Source organism: Eucyclogobius newberryi, unplaced genomic scaffold (genome assembly GCF_026437365.1).
Source record: "Eucyclogobius newberryi isolate DKJ021-1_F unplaced genomic scaffold, fEucNew1.0.hap1 SCAF_16, whole genome shotgun sequence".
In the NCBI taxonomy this organism is placed as follows: domain Eukaryota; kingdom Metazoa; phylum Chordata; class Actinopteri; order Gobiiformes; family Gobiidae; genus Eucyclogobius; species Eucyclogobius newberryi.
The window spans coordinates 20,611,863-20,626,635 of record NW_027315790.1 but is presented as its reverse complement, the minus strand read 5'-3'; the positions used below and the strand labels follow the sequence as shown (position 1 = coordinate 20,626,635).

Genomic DNA, 14,773 nt, shown 5'->3' with positions numbered 1-14,773 from the left:
TTCACCGTAGACCTGCTCTGTGCTACTGTGCGGCAGAGTGTGCGCGTGTAATTTTGCATTTCCTGCCACGATTAAGGTAAGGATTGGAGAGGCGTAAGGCGATACCTGCTTAGCGATTTTACCCTGGAGCATAAGAATGACAGCTGGCAGCGGGGTTGGGATTAGGTTTCCCATTCGGGCTCTGCATCTTTTACACCACGGCTTCTTTGGAGTAGAATGGGCCCATGGTAACCTGACTCGGGCCGGGCCCATCCAATCTCGTCTCTCCCTGCGTCTCCACGGGGCCGAGCCGGAGGGAGCTGTGAACGCCTCGCACTCGGCCCATCTTCCATATGGACGCTTCGCCAGGGTCTGACCTGCACTTCCTCTGCCGCGCGGCTAAAACGAGATGCCGGTTCTCTTTGCGTCGCCGTATGATTCACGGCTTAGTGGTCTCGAGCTCGTTCGGTCGACTAAACAACGGAAGGACTCTGTAGGAGACTGTAATTGTTGATCTACTCACAATCCAAATTATGATAATAAGAATAAGGGGTCTGACTACTACCACCCAATGACAAAACATTCACATATGAAAATCACACGACTAGAATAATCAGATTACACTAGGGATGATTATTTAGGGCACAATGTAATCGTAAGAGCTAAAAGATAATAATTGTGACTATGTTCAAAGCAAGTGGTTTTAATTCAATGTATAGTTAAAAATACATTTAAAAATAAAGTACATTTTTATCTGGCGTATTTGTCACATTTATTTTGTCATTCAGACAGTTCGTCACAAACTTGAGAGATAATAACGTGTTCAATGTTTTTTTCTCACAATAATTGTAAAACTAAAATTTTACACCGTGTCATCCCTTTAACACATTATTAGACCTGACTTTTGGTGTTTGTTTAAATGCTCAAGAGAAATCTGATCCGACCTGCGAGATGCGTCAGATTAATTAGTGGATTTTTAGAAGCATTTGGAAGACAAGTACAATGGATTTAAAAATAATTGTTTCAATCTATAATATTTTGTCTTTCATTTGTTTCTTTGCCACATTAGTTTGCCCTTTTTCGCATTGTTTTCCTTGTCAAAACCTGCGAACAATCAGAAAGAAATCAGATTATTCGCATCAGATGTAATTTTTAACGTGAAATTTGAATAACCTGACAACTTCTTACATCAGATATTGATCATACTTTTGGTTTATGCTTGGAAACATAGCCACTGAAATCATTTAAACCGGCAATAGTTTCCTCTCTTCTTAAAGTTTGATTTAGACTTCTGTGCAGTTCAAAAAAGGCAGGTTGTTATGTCATTAATCACGTCACATAATTGATTCTAAACAAGCAAAGCGGTCGAGGATTAGTCACTTATGTCTCGAAAGCCACACGAACCACTCGTCAATGTCAAAATCAACACCTTTCACTGCAGCTGGAGCAGAGCGGTGCATGTGGAGCCTGGGCAGGGGGGACAGGAGGCATATGCAGGGGTCCATCTGTAATGGTCGGTTAGGTAACAACATCACGGTAAAGGACGCACACTCAGCACTATGTCCGCGTGCTCGCTGTCCAAACACAGACCTCAGGAGTCTACTACACCTCACACACTGTTCCACTGAGGGACAAACACAAGTCTTTACACTGGCCTGAAGCGCATAAGGAGCATCATAAAGCAAAACCACAGCTCATTTCATCACAACATCACAATACTTAGTTAGAAGCACTATATTAAAGTCAATCAATCAAAATGTGATTTCAAAATGTTGCTGCTGTTTCTAAATATAAGTGCAGTAACATGAGTTGTTATGTTATCTATAAAGATACGTTAGCAGAAGGGTCTTTACAATGCTACACATGGATTTACAGCCTTATTCATTATGACAATTTAAGAGTTAATAACATACAGTTTCTTCCATGAGAGTGCATCATTTACATGTACTTTATATTTGAATACCAATTATTTCTCCTTGTCTATAAGATTCCTTAAGTCAGTTGTTGAAAATAATTGTCCTACGTACTCATTACTGTTTTACTGCAATAGTCCACACAATAAGATATATTATGATGTCTAGAGCTAATGTTTGTGTTTAGATTACAACATGCTCCTGCTGGTGTCACACTGGTGTTTAGTCATTGTTTACTTGTCTGCATTGTCATTTGTCATTCTCTGGACCCATTGTCACCGAGAGGAGCAGCCCAAAGTGGAGATGTCCTAAAAGCCTAACTTACATCTTCCTGGCGGCACCCCTCCCCCGCCGCAGACCACAGCCTCCTGACCTAATCTGGATGATTAAATAATTTTTCTTTAGCACAAATTTCAGGCCCTCTCCATTCCCCAAACACACTACACTCCAGTCTGGTTAGTTGCCGCACACCCTCCCCTATTGATCGTCATGCTGAGGAGATTACCCTAATAGCTGGGATTACCTCCCCACATGTTGGTCGGCCACAACGCGGGAGGAGGGAGAGAGGAGGGAGAGAGGAGAGAGAGAGGAGAGAGAGAGAGAGGAGGGAGAGAGGGAGAGAGGAGGAGGAGAGGAGGGAGAGAGGAGGGGTGAGAGGAGAGGGAGAGAGGAGGGAGAGAGGAGGGAGAGAGAGAGGAGGGAGAGAGCAGGGAGAGAGCAGGGAGAGAGGAGGAGGAGAGGAGAGGGAGAGAGGAGGGAGAGAGGAGAGGGAGAGAGGAGGGAGAGAGGAGGGAGAGAGAGAGGAGGGAGAGAGCAGGGAGAGAGCAGGGAGAGAGGAGGAGGAGAGGAGAGGGAGAGAGGAGGGAGAGAGGAGGGAGAGAGGAGAGGGAGAGAGGAGAGGGAGAGAGGAGGGAGAGAGGAGGGAGAGAGGAGGGAGAGAGGAGGGAGAGAGGAGGAGGAGAGGAGAGGGAGAGAGGAGGGAGAGAGGAGGGAGATAGGAGGGAGAGAGGAGGAGGAGAGGAGAGGGAGAGAGGAGGGAGAGAGGAGAGGGAGAGAGGAGGGAGAGAGGAGGGAGAGAGGAGGGAGAGAGGAGGGAGAGAGGAGGAGAGAGGAGGGAGAGAGGAGAGGGAGAGAGGAGGGAGAGAGGAGAGGGAGAGAGGAGGGAGAGAGGAGGGAGAGAGGAGGGAGAGAGGAGGAGGAGAGGAGAGGGAGAGAGGAGGGAGAGAGGAGAGGGAGAGAGGAGGGAGAGAGGAGAGGGAGAGAGGAGGGAGAGAGGAGGGAGAGAGGAGGGAGAGAGGAGGGAGGAGGGAGAGAGGAGGGAGAGAGGAGGCAAGTGTATGGAGGGAGGGAGGGAGAGGGGCGAGGGCAGGGGGGAGTTTGTTTGCTGTCTGTGGCCACATGAAAAAGACTGGGTCAAATCTGGTGAGTGTAATTAGACTTCCAACAACCCACAGACATCGTAACACATCACAAACATGTTAACAAAGCTATTAAACATCGATATTTAAGCATCAAGCACATAGTAATGAATCTACCCATTACATTTAAACTCTCATTCCCTTCATGGCTTATTATTTTGTATTATATGCTATTGAGATCAGATAAGAGAACCTTTATTTGTCCTACAATGAGTGTTTGTGTAATCCCTTAGTCCTCATTGGTTCCCACAATGGAGAAAATCCAATGCTGCAAAGCAAAGAGATTAAAACATATGCAATCAAAAATGAAGATGAACTACTGAAACCAGATTGAAATCTAACCATTTAACTACAATATTAGAATATAGTTAAGTTAAGATTAAATAGGTGTCAAAAATCATAACATAGTGTGCAATTGCTGTGCTTTTGCTATTAATAGCCAATAGATTAGTGTTCCTTCCCAAAATGAAGTAGTGCAAAGTCCCAAAAATGTACATATTGTAATATAACTGGTAATCAGCTTACACTGGATGGGCCAACCTCGATTCAAACGATTCAAACTATTCATAACCAAGCAAACCAGCCACAAACATCCACAATAATTGTCTTGTGTACAATCAATGATCTGTCAGTCAGCCATTTAACAACTAAGGTCAATTTGACTTGGTAAACTCTCCAATAGTGGACAAAAGCAATGCATTTCAGTGCTTTCTGCCCCAACGTCATCGACTACTTGAGATTGCTGATGACCACACGTCTCACCGTGACACAATACCGCCTCAGTTGTCAGTCCACATGTTCCCTCATCTCCCAGTGGGACATCTTTGGCCCCGTGTCCTCCCGTGATCAGAGGGGCACTTTTTTCCCCCAACAACCGGGGGCCACTGCTTCTAACAAGTGCCAAGCATACAGACCCGTGCGATAAAAGTGCCGGGACTAAAGATGTGCTGTCCCGGGAGAGATGCGGGGAGGCTGGAGGCCATTGAGACGCTGCAGAGAGGAGGAATTTCGATAATCCGCCGCTGATCCCGTACAATGGCAGCCTTGTTGTTGTCTGTCCCGTTTGCACTCACTCCGCACAACTTTTGCGAGCCACAACTGACGCGCGGCAATAAGTCAACGACAACGCGGCAAACGCAACGGATAACGGTTGATGGACGTGCGTACCTGTGTCAATCCGGGTCCGCGTCGCACCGGACAGTCCTCCAAATGGATTTAACCCAAACCGCGGCCAAAAGAGCGCGCGCGCGTCCGTTTATTGCTGACCCCACTTTGTCAATAAAAAAAAAAAAAAAAACATAAAACAAAAGCAATACAAGTGGTCAAAACTCGCGTGCGTGAGACTAGCGCCCCAAAGCGCTTTGTGACGCGTTCAGTCGGAGCGGATCTTTTTTTACCTCATAAAGAGCCGGGACCGGGGTTCTCTCCGCGGAACTTCGACAACGGCGCGCGCGGGACGGGAGCGGTCGTGTCCCAGAACGCGGGGGCGCATCACCTGGACGGGACCCGTTAAAAGTTGAATCAGAGTTTGTGGCAGCGGTGCACCTGAACCGCAGCGCCCCGTACCAGTCGCCTCTCCCTCCGCCTCCTCCTCCTCGTCCTCCTCCGCAGCATCAGCGGAGCTCAGGCCGAGACAAAAGTGACGCGAGAGATAACGTGATTAACGCGGCTCCACAGCGGCGAGAGGAGGCGAGAGGCGCGCGAAAAACACACACACGAAACAACTCTACGCGCTGTTTGATGAAGCGGACAAGACAGAGAGATGGTCCGGCCGTGACGAGTGATGTGGCGTGAACTGGTGGACGGGTTTAAAGGGGTATCACGTCTGCCACTAATGCCACTAATGCCACTCGATGCACGGTCAGTCGAGTTTGTGTTCACGAGTGGTAAACACGAGTGAGGGAATGAATAAAAGTGTTATAATCAAATAATTAACACAATAATACAGTAATTATCGTGTTGTATGAGACGCTGTATTAAACGATATGTGATGTGTGTTAATGACAGAAATGCAGTGTAAGCTCACACATTAACACCAGAGGGCCCACTCAGCTGGAGAGAGGAGCCGTGAGGAGCTGCGGCTCCTGAGCTTGTGACCTGTGGCTCTGACAAGTGTCATGAGGCTGTTTGTCCAGTAGATGGCGACAAAGACAGGACTTTAAAGCCACACTAGAGACAGCGGTTTAAATATACACTATGTAACCTTCTGGTGGGGGGGTGTCTCCTGTTCGTCTCTATAAAGATGTTATTGCCACTCCACAGACCTGACTTGTAACTATTGTGATAGATAAGTGTAACGCAAGACTGTGGAACATTACGTGCAAGCAATAACATCGTCATGGAAACAAACAGGTGGAAGACCCTCAGAAAAGTTACATAATGCACCTTTACCTGGTTATAAGTGTTACACTTCTTTTTCTTAAACAGTTCAGTTCATTATATGTCATACATTGTCTTCATTCACATTAAATTCATCAGATGTTCACATAAGGCACCCCCATTTCAAATACGCTATAATATATGCAAAAGAATTTTCCTGGCCAGGTTCAGTTTGTTATAAAATAAATGTATTTTTTTAAAAGACAGTCATGTTGTTTTCTTCTCTTTTTTTCTCCTTTTCTTTTTTCCCAACACATGAGCGGCACGGTAGCATAGCGGTTAGCACTCTTGCTTTACAGCAAGAAGTTCCTGGAATCGAGGTGGTGCAGGGCCTTTCCAGTGTTCCCCAATGTTCTCCTCGTGTCTGCACAGGTTTCCTCAGGTTTGCTCTTATTTCCCCATCACTATAAACATCCTCCCCTCTGGGGCCAGGACTCCCCTGAAAAAGAGACGCTTCATCTCAGTGGGACTTTCCTGGTTAGATAAAAACATAAAAAAAAATGATTATAAATAATAAAATATGATGTATATTTATATGTATCATATTTATATACATTACAAATATACTACGTTCCAGGTTATAAAATAATGTCGCCTGATGTCAGCAAAATATTCCTATACAGTTCTACAATCTGTTAATCTCTTTACCCCTCGTAGACCTATGTAAAGTTATGAATCACTAAATAGTTCCAACCAATTTTGTAAAAATTGTTGAACATATTTTGTGACTTTGATGTTGTAAAAGGGTGATTCTGAGTCACATGTGCAGTAAAATGCCATCTTCAATCAGCATCTTCATCATTCTCTCCAGGAGGCATTTGATTAAAGGTGAAACGCTTCAGAAAGTGCAGCTCTGTAGAAGTTTGTGTAGCTACAAGTATTCTTCATCTCAGACCACACAAGCCTTTGAAAACAAACTATGCACAATTGACCAGAGATAAGTGAAGTATCCATAGCGATGCCTGTAATGTGACATTGGGTTTTCCATTTACAGCAGAAGCACCGTTGTAGGTCTTTCAAACAAGGTAAGCTAAGAGGATCTGTAAAACTCTTTCCTGTGTTTGCGTTTGACCACTTCACTGATGTTTACATGAGAGGGCCGTCTTCGAGGCGAAACATGTAAGCTAATTGTAGCTCACAGGCAGCTCAATTCTCTTTGGTCATTTAAAGCCAGATGTTTCCTTGCCAGAAAAAAAGAATAGTGTCCTTATTGTATTGTTTGAATGAATCAATCAAAATCACTTTGTTTGTCCTCGAGAGACGAGTTAGGCACATCGAGCGGTTAAATACTCTAATGATCAAACAAAGGTCTTTGTGCAGCTCGACAAGAGGACTGGTCAGGGGTCAGCAGATGCTGGGTCAGGGCAGTTTGAGGAGAGTAGCCGCCCTCAGGACTTAAGTGTCCCTTCTTTTTGGAACGTCTTGAGTCGCATTTGATGTAAATAAAGTACTGTAATTTATATCACGTTAACATTCTTCACTTATGCAAAACATTTTCATCAGATATAATAAATCCCTCAAATGAACCTGTTAAATAGATATATTGTGAACATATTAGGTTAGCTCAAAGTCATACCTTACAAAGATGGCTTCTCTCAGACAGGGCAACATCCATCAACTTGTCCACTCTTCCGCCTGTTTCAACATAATCTCATTTAGCTGTTCACCACTGATGTTCTTTCCACTACGAACAAATGATAATGAAGAGTCATTTTTGCAGCGTAATTGAATTGGGAAGCAACGCCCAACACCTTAATAGAAACTCCATGTACATAAATACAGTATATCTCTGTTTTATGACATGATACAATCAACTTTATTACAAACACACCCCGACCAAACAACAGTGAAAACAACACTTTCTGAATTAGAAATGTGTCATAAACAATAAGACAATACATAAATAAGAATAAGAATAAATGCATTTTGAAAACACATAAACTTTTTTGGTGTATCGATTAAAATGAAAAGACTCAATTTTGCCTCTAAAATTCTCACCATTATTATTATTATTTATTTTTATGTTTTCATTTTTTTTATACTGTGATCTGATCAAGATTTTTGATTAACCAAATAATCTTGAGTTACTGCTACAATATAATGTTTTTGATAGGAAAAGTATAAAAAAAGTGTCCAAATATAATTGTGTTGACAAATACAAAATAAAAGTGACAAAAGGCAAAAGTCCAACAGCTTGAGATGTATTGGATGTTGACACATTTACACTGGACGTGTCCTTTTTTGGCTTCTGTTCATGTTTAGTTTATGGAGACAGATGTTTCCAGAGTGAAAGTGCAGAGGAAATGGGATTTAGAGGAATGTGAGCAAATAAATAAAAGTCACCACATGATCAAGAAACATTCGCTTTTTGTGGGTCTTAGACTTGGGTTCTATTTTTGGTTTATTTTTCACAAAGTTCTTAGGTCATTTGTGTTCACAAGCCGTATCCTCAAGTGTCACCCATATTAGCCCCTTTAGACAGACAGAGATGGAGAGCTGGGGGCGGAGCTTTAGGGTCTGTGACATCCTCGACCCTTTAGAGTTGAGCAGAAGAAACGGCTTCATGTCAAGTCACCACAGATAAAGAACTCTCCTCCGGTAAGAGCTTTTTAAACCTTTATTTTTGGCAGAACAAAACATTATTCTTTGTCTATTGGTTGTTTGGACCCGTGCGTATGTTTGCAGCAGGAGTACGTTCTGCTGACTTGAAACCAAAGTGTTATTTTTAATGATACAAATGAAGGAAAAGAAGCTAAAAAAAAAATGTGTTTGTTCTTTCATGAGATTGTAGTCACATAAAACAATGGGTCGGACAAGCGCAACAGTGGACAGTTCAGACTTAAGGTATAGAATAATTGCTTGTTTCAGTCTTTAAAATAAGCTTCTTTTGGTTACATATTTGTATTTAAAAAGGTATTTGAAATATGACTACTATTATTTCAAGTCAGCAACAAGTGGTTGTGTAAAATGTGAATAAAACCATAGTTGAGATTTGTCAAAGTCCTCCTAAGCTATAAATACAGAATGTCAAGACTATTATGAATCAGACTTTATACAGTTTATCCACATTTCCTCTCAGAAAAGTCAGAATCTCTGCAAGCTGGATCTAGGATACGAGTTGGTAGTTAACACTTCTATTCTAATTTGTTTATCTGACAAAGCTAATCCACTTATTTACTGCATGTGGCTATTATGTCATGATAATTTCCTCTTTCTTCCTTGCAGAAATAGACCTCTCCCAGATAATACAGACAAACCGCCGGTCAGAACCGCGACTTTCTTTGTAAATACATTATTGGTCCTTCGAAAAGGGAACTCCAGGCGTCTCTCCTCAGACAGACTGACTCCACCTGAAGAACCATGTCTACAATAGAGCTGTACAAAAGACTATTAGACAGCTGTGGCAAAGAACTCACTTGCAATGATTCCTTTAACATCAGTTTTGGTGATATTCTGGAGATTTCTGATGACGGCTCTCCTTGGCTGAGGACAGTCATCTCCGTCATCTATTTTGTTGTCGCTGCTGCTGGAGTTTTTGGAAACCTCTTAGTGATGTTCCTGCTGTATTCGACACACACAATTACCACAGGCAACATCAACTTCTTTGTGTTTAACTTGGCCCTGGCAGACCTCCTGTTCTCTCTGGCGTTGCCGTTCTGGGCCGTGGACATTGCCATGGACTACAGCTGGCCTTTCGGGAAGGCTGCGTGCAAAGCTGTCTCCTTACTTACAGGCCTGAACGTGTTTGCCAGCTGCTTCTTCCTCACGGCTATGAGCTTGGCAAGGTACTGCTACGTGGCCACCGCTCTCAAACCCAACTCTTGCATTGGGTCGCGCACGTTTCCCTTGGCAACTGCTTTGATATGGGCAGTGGCGCTCATAGTGTCGATGCCCAGAGCGGTGTTTGCAGGTCTGAAACATCTCGGCGGCAACAACGACACTGCGTGCCTGCTTCTGTTCCCTGGAAGTACATGGCTTGGACTGAACCAGCTTTTACGAGTAGTCCTGGGATTCCTGCTTCCCTATATCATCATGATCCCGTCCTATCTACTTTTACTTCGGTTTCTCTGTCAACACAAACCCAAAGGGACAAACTCTCGAAGAAACGCCAACATTTCAAAGTCTGTTGCAGTGGTGGTCTTGTCTTTTTGCACTTGCTGGTTTCCCTACAATGTCCTCACGTTCTGGGGCATCCTCATCCAACTAGATGTCATTGATATTAGTCCATCTTTCTATTCGGCTCAAACGTACTTTTTTCCTGTCGCGAACTGCTTGGCATTTTCCAGCAGTTGCTTCAACCCGGTCATTTACTGCCTAGTGCGGAAAGAGTACCGCGTGGCTCTCCAAAAGTTCAGTCTTGTATCGATAATGACCAAAGTTCCCTACAATGTGCACTCGGAGCCAGGACTGGGACAAGCCGGACCATTGGCTATTCAATTAAAAAGCGTATACAGCCAGACAACAGACTCCAGGACCTACGAGCCCCTCATGACTCTGCCCACAACACTGTCCAACATGTAACCTCACATTACCTCACAAGACCTTCTATTATCCTGTCTATCTCTTCACTTTTGAATGTCGTGTGCTATTGGTGTGAAATAGTTTAGATTTTTTCCCCCAGTGCATTAATTAAAACATGCATGTGTTTGATGTTACATTTATAGTTTGGCTTATCTTCTCGGTGTCTTACATTGAACAATACTTACTTATTTACCATCTTTGAAACTACAATGAAGAATGTTGTTTTTATCACATGATGTTTTTATTTTAAAGGTGCACTAAGTAACTTTTCTGTTGGCGGGTCTGCCACAGTAAGAATGTATGTTTTTCAAGATTTTTGGTTGTAATAAAAACTCTTGTGGTCAAAGGAATAACATTTCAATGAAAACGGGCCAAAAAACTTACATAGTGCACCTATAAATGAACACCTTATTAGTTCACACTAAATACTTACTGTTCATTATTAAAAGTTGCCTTATTAAAAAATGAATATGCACAAATTAAAATGATTCTACTTCAGATACTAAAGACATAACATATTTACAGAATTATCCGTGCAAGGCAGTCACTATTGCAAATTTAGGAACGCAAGTGAAAGAGATCACAGAAATATGGATTATAATTGTAGAATTTATTTCTCTATTTAAATCACTCAGAATCACCTGAAAAATGAATACATTCCCTTTGTTCAAACCAAAATCATATCAATCAAGTACACTGATAATAGTAATCATAAATATAATTACAAGCGCAATCATACCTACAATACGTACCATTTTAAATCAAATTACCAACATTACACATCCACCTTACAACACTGGGGGCTGAGGGTATGGCTTATCCATGGGGCATGGCTTATTTCAACTGAAATGTCCAGTAAAAAATTAAGTATTACATCCAGTAGGCCCAATTCAAGTCAGAAATCTCACCAAGTTCAATTGAGACACAGTTGATCAAATGTGCAGAATAATAGCTGCCAGGAACAAAACAGTAGATTCATCCCCAAATGCTATACATCTATTTTATAAACATGAATGTGATTTAATAAATATAATTTCAGTATACAAGATAGAATATTTCATTATTAAGTCCATATACTTTATAACACTCAATAAATAGTCATTTATTTTGAACAATTGTCAATTTAGAGTTTAAAATCATCTATTTGTACACAATCATTGCATTGCATGTATTGTGTTGTTATATTTTTGTGCTTTCGGGTTTTCAAATATAAAGAACGTGTTGTGTTTCTACGTCTAAGCATCTGACAAATACATTTGAGTCTAAATATGAACGTACAGTAATGGCACTTAAATACTAGAGTAAACAGGACACACTTTCAATGATCTTGTGATCCTTAAAATGGAAAAAAAATCTAATGCATCAGAAAAGTTGTGAATAAATCATTTCTCCCAATAGTACTGCCTCTGTTTTTACATAACAAAATAAATAGATCAAGCTTCAGTGATAAACTTTGTAATTCAGAGGTAGGATCTCCAATGTTTACATAGCCACCATTTTGGAGAGGTCAAAAATGCCATATATGTCTTTGCCCATTTCAAAGATGTAAATTCAAAAGTACAATATGATCGATGGATGAATTAATAGTATACTACATCCTGCAATTGCCAGAAAAAGGCCAATACTTACTTCAGCTACAGTGCACACTTAATATTTTACATTTGTCACCATTTTATCGCGAATGAGGTCACGTTTAGGTACCGTAACTGTATGGAGTATATACTTCCTACTTCTCCAATATGGCGGCTATTCTCATAATTTGTACTAGATAATGTTTATGGGACACTGTATCACTAGAGCTTGTATAAATAAATCCATTTGCGTATATATATATATGGGTGTATATATTTCTAGTCTAAAGATTATGAATTGCAGCCTCTCAAAACAAGTTGAGAGAAACAAATATGTCATACATTTTAAGATACTGTATTGCAATGCAGGCCCAGTAATTGCTGAAAATGAAGTGCTTAAAACTGCAACCCAGTGTTGTTCAAAGCACTGTTATGGTTACACTTACAGTTGTTGGATATTTGAGATTATACTTGTTGAACTAAAATGTGCTATGTGTCAAATAAAGTAATTTCTCATCCCACGAACGCAGTCACTCCATAGCACTGTAGTAGTTTCTGGATTGCAGCATTAAGAGTTTAAGTACCACACAACATGCCAGAAGGCCTACCCTTTGATATGAATACATTTACATATAAGAATAGATATACATGAAGGTTTTTATACATTTGTGGTAAACATTTATATTATTTTCAATTAAATTGATCCTTTTAAAGGCAAATAGGTTAAAATAAATTATATTAACCATGAAATTTGTAATAAATGGTTTCAACATAAACACACTGCTTTTTATTTCATCACCTGACTACAAAAGACGCTTATTGTACAAATTTTACAGGTCGTATTGGCATTGTTATTTCAGGCCATGTGGCATAGACTGTAAGGCAGTCGTATCCTATGCACATATACTACATGTTTGATTACTTCTGCTGTTTTCTTTCCTTGTTTTAGTTAGTCCGTCACTGTGTCTCCGTTTGTACCAATAATGTAAAAACGTCACTTCTGATAGATAGTCAGCATGGTTAGAAAAGGTGTGTTCCAGCAAAAGAACCACACACTGGCTGTAATAATAGGATGCACATGCAGCACCTATCCATGAGTGTCACTAGAGACAAGCATTTCCCATCTCTATCATATGATTGGATTCTGCCCTTAGTCAGATTTCACATCCTCACAGCCATTAAACAGAACTAAAATAGCTCTAATGAATTGTCGAAAAATGATGTTAAATAAAGTCCTTGGCCAAAACAATAGATGGAATAATGGCCTCAATGATGGTCACCAAAACTAGTTTTGGAATTGGCAACATGTAAAAACACTCCATTTCATTCAGTTCTTGTTGGCTCTGCAAATTGTTCCAGGCGTCTCACTTTAGACATTCAGATCTCTGACTACCCTGATTGGTACAACACCAGTGGTGTACCTTATACCCTGTAAAGTGAATCCTTTTGATTGGAAAATTGTATTAATTAGATTGCAATAATAGATTGTTGTGTGCGATGTCTTTATATGATTAGTGTTTCCACAATTGAAGTGGCCAGCTTAGCAACACCAAATCAGCTTAGCATCAACTGCTCAACAAAAAACAATCCTATCCCACTGATCTTTAGGGTGAGTTTGTTTGGTGAATTTCAAAATTATTCTACGCATGTCTAAAATATTTACATGCACGTTTCTACATGATATAAAAATATGTATTTTGATAAACAAAAACTACACTAAAATGTTCCAACTCGTTAGTTTTACTTGACTGATGTCTTTCTAATCAGTAACAGCGTGTTGCATGTCACCGTATTCACCATGTGGGGCAGTGTGCTTATACATTCATTTGTTGAATGACAACACAAAATGGCCATGCTTTTGTTACCCATATGTTACACAAATAAACATCTTTAAGTATTGCCATTGGTTACAGTGGCATTGGCTTTTATTTTAGTGAACTGTCATTGGTACTCGCACAAAAGTGATTGTCAAGTTGTGGTACAGGCAAATTTTGGGATATGTGCAAAGTCTCTGAAAGATGTGACGAGATGATGCCTTCGGGAGACCCCCTGGATCCACTGCAGAGCTGGAGTTCTTTACACGCGGGTGACCATCATGGACTCTGGCAGTCAGGATCCATAGCCCTGGTTTATTGACTGGAAACACAGAAATGCAAAGTTAAAACGTGCAAACAGCATTGGGAAAACGTCACTACATTAGCTTTAGACTTTGGACTGGGAGGAATCTCACACAACACACATGTATATGGTGTTCAGAGTGCACAAACAAACAGTGATGATCAAGGCCAATGTGGAGGACAAGCATCTTTTACCTTTAACTGTAGGTTTTATAGCATTTAAAAAGCACTGTTACTGTATTTCATCATCTCATTCTCAGTTATTTGATTAAAACAATAGCAGCGTCACTGACTGCAGTGGCCGACCATTTCTATAAATTAGGTGTTGCTTTTAAGGATAGCAAATGTTGTTCTCTGGAGCTATTTTGGCACAAAGATGGCGCATAGACAGCCTCTTCACCCGCGTCACAATCCAGCCCACATAGAAAGCCCTGAAAAATAACTGTGTCGTACTGTGAGTCATGCTCAAGGCTTTTCCATGAATACACAATACTGCTGCTGCCCGTGTTTTTTTCTTTTCTTTTTTTCTTTTTTAGCCATATTATTAGATTCAAACAACATTTTCACTGTCCCCTGAGGTAACGTTGTTTTTTAACACAACACAATGGGTCAGTGGTGAGGTGTATGGCCAAAGCTGAAACATTTGTGCTGTTGATGTTCCAGGAACCTTTTCAACATCCCCACAAATGAAATTAAACCAAGAATCATCTTTCTATGATCGTATGAGTGAGCTCTGGAATATAAGTATGCATGATTGAATATTTGATGGAATATGTTGAGATAATGAATGCCTTTTCCTTCTCTACATATATCGCTGTTGGGGCCTTGGGTGAACACAAAGCAGCACCCTTTGGATTTTGGACCCTTCAACAATC

The 14,773-nt window shown here is 41.1% G+C and overlaps 2 protein-coding genes across 2 annotated transcripts in view; one reads left to right on the top strand and one right to left on the bottom strand.

The window, feature by feature from the left end:
- Positions 1–8,822: 8,822 nt before the first annotated feature.
- LOC140361443 (relaxin-3 receptor 1-like) lies at positions 8,823–10,220 on the top strand. The gene has a single exon (XM_072447156.1). It carries the CDS (start codon positions 9,050–9,052, stop codon positions 10,208–10,210), a length of 1,161 nt encoding a protein of 386 aa, XP_072303257.1. The 5' UTR covers positions 8,823–9,049; the 3' UTR covers positions 10,211–10,220.
- Positions 10,221–13,670: 3,450 nt separating this feature from the next.
- LOC140361939 (ras/Rap GTPase-activating protein SynGAP-like) overlaps positions 13,671–14,773 on the bottom strand; it is a 48,895-nt gene continuing 47,792 nt past the window's right edge. Inside the window, exon 20 of the mRNA XM_072447852.1 lies at positions 13,671–13,917. Coding sequence (XP_072303953.1) covers positions 13,891–13,917 — 27 coding nt within the window. The 3' untranslated portion in view covers positions 13,671–13,890. The remainder of the gene's footprint in view (positions 13,918–14,773) is intronic.

Coding starts and splice junctions, on each gene's coding strand:
- LOC140361443 (XM_072447156.1), top strand. CDS start 9,050: ATGTCTACAATAGAGCTGTACAAAAGACTATTAGACAGCTGTGGCAAA.